General features: G+C 39.7%; 1 protein-coding gene across 1 annotated transcript; it reads right to left on the bottom strand.

Annotated features, from left to right (window-relative positions):
* Nucleotides 1-4,799, bottom strand: LOC122305267 (transcription factor UNE12-like). Its single transcript, XM_043117660.1, has 6 exons — nucleotides 4,316-4,799; nucleotides 3,253-3,372; nucleotides 2,979-3,044; nucleotides 1,550-1,615; nucleotides 783-860; nucleotides 1-690 (listed from the first exon to the last, which is right to left on the bottom strand). The coding sequence occupies exons 1-6, from the start codon at nucleotides 4,634-4,636 to the stop codon at nucleotides 460-462; spliced, it is 882 nt and encodes a 293-aa protein (XP_042973594.1). The 5' UTR covers nucleotides 4,637-4,799; the 3' UTR covers nucleotides 1-459.

The raw sequence follows: 4,799 nt of genomic DNA, 5'->3' as shown, positions 1-4,799 counted from the left end.
TTCAGCGCTTCAAATGAGTTAATAGATATACAAATTGAAACATACACTACCCATCTTAGAAGGTCCCACAAGCACTACCCATAAATGAGAGCCCCACTACAAAAGTGCTCCCATCATTTTCCACTATCCCCCACCATTGATACAGAAAAAAAGAAAAGAGAATAAAAAGCATATCAAGTGAGCTTTGACGATTCTTCACCTTTACTTGGGAGCTGGCAAGACTTTAAGGTCCTGCTTGCATTTTTTTGGGCAAAGAAATCAAGCCCTGTTTTGACAAAAGTTAAAAGAAGGATGGGGATTACAAAGCAAGAACCATGGCATCTGACTTTGATTGCAATTTGAACCGAGTGAGCAACTAAATTTGTGGGGGGTTGAAAACGACAGATAAGGCGTGGGACCGAGGAGCATATAATGAGTTTCCGATGGGACCATGGAGGGAAGTGTTTTCTTTCATGAGGTCTATGGAGGGAGATTGCTTTCTGGCTTAACGATAGTAGAGGTGTCTGATGGCTGTGTCTGGTAAATGGCCGATGCCAATGAGATAGGCATGATGCAGAGAGCCTTTGATTGAAGGAATTGCATGGCGGCCCCGACATTTTCTTCCATGAGCTTAGCCACCTGACGTTCGGTGCCATCGTTAGACCACTTCTCCCACGCTGGTTGGTTTCTTCCACCATCGCTGCCTTCTTCCTAAAATACAAAGAGAAGTAGCATAGTGACTAAAGACATGAGAAAGATAAAAAAGAAATGTAGCAAATATTACATAATCTTTATTTTATAACCTCAACTGATGATAGTGGAATATCAGTTACAAGTGGTGCCACTGCACCAGCTCCGCCCAATCTACTCATGCTCAAAACCTGTAAAGTGAAATGAGCAGAAAATTAATAAAAGAAATAGAACCAAATTATATGATCACAAACAGCCAATTGCTTGGACACCCTTCTCAACTACTGGGGGATTTCCCCTACTCTATTAACAAAATTGACCCAAAGGCCAATATCAATCATGCAATGCTTTCATTATAGACATATTGGGCTGTTCAAATCCACTCTTTGAAGCGTATGCAAATTTCTTGAGCGGTCTGTTGTAACTACAAAATCAATCTTCCGAGGAAATTCGTTTTTGTGGTCGAGTCAAACCTTTCATGTTAGCCAATCATCAGATTTAAAAAAATTGTGCGTAGTAACTACGGCAAAAACAATTGTTTATGGAAATGATCACTTAAGCAACTGTGGTGTGCTCCATTCTCTTTACCATGCCAGATAAGCATTGTATGGCATTAAGGTTAACAGAGGGCAATGGTGAGGCAACTAATAAAGTTTAACACCATATAATTTCAGTCCATGCTTGAACAAAATTAGCATGAGGTGACGGTAATTAAAATTCAAACAATTTTCATTTGTGTCGGAGTAACTGAAAGAATGTAATAATTTAATGTAATGCCCATTTTTAGGACGTCACCATCACTAGGACCCAATATAATTAAGGGTTAGCTACACAGCCATTTAAGATAAATGGAATTTGCAATGAGAAGAGATTACTTCACCTTTACTTGAAGCCTCAGGAACTTCACATAATCCACAATCTCATCAAGCATGGCAGCTCTATCCGTCTACAGAAACAATATACACCACTAGGTAAGCAAAGAAAGAATCCAATGCTACAATTGATGAAACGATTTTCACATGACTACTGACTTTCTGAAGAACTCTTGACACTTCTACACGGATATCCAATGCCTTTTCCCCAACTTTTGTTTTTTAATATGTAAGTCACATGAATGTAAGTGCTCTGTCTTAAATTCACAAGTTCAGTATGCCTTTATTTGTTTTCCCCCAGGGTGGGGGTGAGCAATTGTAAAACTAACTTAATACTTTTTTACCTAATCCAAAATAAGAAAAGAGACAAGGAAGCATGAAAATTGTGCCAAACTAAAGTAACACACCAGCTAGACAATTAAAGACGATCTTCCTTTGTGTTTGTTTTGGTGTTTATGGCTTGAGAGAAATGGGAGGTGCTTCCAAGATTGTGAACACACAATGGGGGAATTTAGGGATTTTTCCTTTAGCACTTTAAATTTTTGGGTGAACAATCTAGTGAGGGATATGAATATCTGTAATGCTTTATTTTAATTCTGTTTTGCTTAAGCTTGTATTTAGGTAATTCTCTTGTATACTTCATGTGTACTTGGGCTATGCCTATTTACTTAGAATAAAATTTCTTATTACCTATAAGATAAGATAAAATAAAAATTGTATCATTCCTTTCCTCCAAACTAAAGCAACATTGGATTTTTAAGTGTATGAAGGTTTCTTATTGATTTCGTACTCTGCAAAATAAATATCATCAAAGATTTCATGCTACAAGACATGCACATCTCACTAGCAAACAGTTACGTTTTATGGCTAAAAAGGTAGCATACCATGATTAAGATGGGGCAGAAAATTTTTCAATGGTTATAAAACAAGTTTAAAGCTTTCCTCTCTTTTCTGAAAAAAATAAGTGAAACTCATCCACAGCATTGTCATGCCTACACAAAACATACAGTAGTTTACAAAGAAGGGGGAGGGGGGGGGGGGGGGGGGGGGGGGGGGGAAGGGATGGGGGGATTAAAGAACATGGAAATACTAAGAAGATAAGAAGAAAAGGACATAAAAATGTTCTTTGCCGTGCAAAGGGCTCTTATGTGTACATTGACTTCTCTAGACTGGACCGCCAATTAATAATCAATTGCCCTGTTCCTTTTTTTTTTTTTTCAATTTCACTCACAAAAAATAATCTTGTCTCATTGCCTTTATAGTCTCTCTCTTATTAGATTTTAGAAACTTGAGAACAAATTGTCTTCTTTTCCAAATGGATGGAATTTCAACATGGGTGATAACCGTAAAAAGCAGAATGCTACTTTCTAAAAGATAAAGGCAAAGACATGCTTCAGTCTTTTACTTAAATTGACATAAAAAAAGAAAGCCACCGACCTTGTTGACGCTGGGAACCAGTTCCTGCAATGCCCTGATTCTTTCTGCTATTCTTTCTCTCCGCAACTGTACAAAAAAGGTAAAATCAATACCGATTTGATTGACAATAACAACAGGGGAAAAGATAAGACATCAAAAAAAGATAATCAAGAATCCAGACAATGGGCCCAAATTAAATAATTAAATTATCATAATTAGCAGCATGGTGTGTGTTCTTATAAGTTTCCAAATGTTTGATGTTCTCGTGCATGATTGATATGAATATCAAGCTTACCCGCTCAGCTATGCTGTGTGGATCTGTGGCTTGACCTCGTCTAGCCCGTACCCTTGGGCGCATTGCTGGCGGATGTGGTGCTGCAGCAACAGCAGTAGGCATTGGTTGGCCATGGAAAACCTGCAAACGGATCTCAAATGCATCACCACAGACAACGCTTGTAGGAGAAAAAATAGGATCTTAAAAAACTAAGTTCAAACCAATTTTGGGCTGTCCCATGGCCGAACTGGAAAATACTCATTCTGATCATTTTCTCTGCCTCAGGAGATATTTCTCTTTTTAAAACATTTTCGTTGGATACTCCTCAAAATCAGACCGCAGAAAAAAACAGGCCGGTCACTCGAAACTCTACCTAACACCTTATGAAGAAACCACAAAGTAGTTGGCAAACCTCGTCAATTTAATCTTACTTTTACGAGGAAAACACTATTTTCCACTCTTGATTGCTACTTCTTAGTGTATTTAATTACTTTTCCAGTCGCTTCGATCCATATCGTACAAATCCCTTCATTAACCACTAATGAATATTCCATAGCCATTATGTTTCACATGCCTCAATATTTCAGACGGCTTTTTGTTTTGTTTTTTTTTTTTTTTTGTTAATCTCCCCCATTTCTTTTCGATACAATTCTAGATACCCTCACGTTCCCCCTAGTTTTTTTTCCCTCTTGTCCAATATAAAATCTTGACTTCCACACGGCTTCTACGAACCCGCCCCTATATGTTTCCCAATGTCCTTATCTTCGTGCTGTCTCCTCAGCTACTAATCTAAATAGAAATAACTGAATTTCATATCATTTATCCTCACAAGTTCTCCTCCTACTCTCTGACTAACACACTATCACTCTACTAAAAGACTGACGCAGAAAGAAGAAAACAGGAGACCGAGAAATTGATCCTTTTGGTTGCTGAGCAAATTTCGATAAAGGTAAATTCTAAAATTGTTAGCCTGCGACTTCAAGGAAAACCATTCAGCTGAGCTTAGTTTAGACTATTGACCTTTCAAATTCCGCTACTTTCTGCCTTCCCCCCCGACAAGAAAAGTGAAAAGGAAGTATCTTACATTTTTCATAGAAGAAACTCTACCATCAACGAGGTCATCGCGAAATCTTTTGCTACTCCCAGAGGCCTCCTCGGGCTTCAGAAACCCTCCCTTTCCCTGCTCCAAGCTCAGCCCTAACGGGAATACCTGCCCGTGAAACCCTCCGGAGCCGTCGCCAGAGCTGAGCTGAAGCATCATAGGCGGATGACCGCCGGAGGACAATCCAGCGTCCGGTACAGGCAAGCCTCCGGGGTCGGCAGAACCAAAGGTCGGGATGCCGAGAATTTGGTCGAGGAAGTCATCGTTAGTGGTGGCCTCGGCGGATGGGTGGTTATTCGCCATGAACTAGCTAGACTGACGGACTGAGGTGGAGACTTGGCCGACTCAAGGTGAGTCGTGCTGACAAGTTCAGAGGTCCGAAGAGCATCTACGCCATCATACAAACAGAGATAGAGAGAGACAGAGACAGAGACAGAGAGGAGGGAGGAAACGAAAAGCAGAGGGA

The sequence above is a fragment of the Carya illinoinensis genome, chromosome 3, assembly GCF_018687715.1.
Source record: "Carya illinoinensis cultivar Pawnee chromosome 3, C.illinoinensisPawnee_v1, whole genome shotgun sequence".
NCBI classification, from domain to species: Eukaryota; Viridiplantae; Streptophyta; class Magnoliopsida; order Fagales; family Juglandaceae; genus Carya; species Carya illinoinensis.
This window is presented reverse-complemented; position numbering and strand designations above follow the sequence as displayed.

What these genes read in the sequence shown, in the direction of transcription:
- LOC122305267 (XM_043117660.1), bottom strand. Translation starts at nt 4,636, where the DNA reads ATGGCGAATAACCACCCATCCGCCGAGGCCACCACTAACGATGACTTC. An exon ending in CACACAGCATAGCTGAGCGG is followed by an intron (nt 3,045 to 3,252) that starts GTAAGCTTGATA and finishes TTTTTTGTACAG; the next exon opens with TTGCGGAGAGAAAGAATAGC. An exon ending in TCCTGAGGCTTCAAGTAAAG is followed by an intron (nt 861 to 1,549) that starts GTGAAGTAATCT and finishes TTCACTTTACAG; the next exon opens with GTTTTGAGCATGAGTAGATT.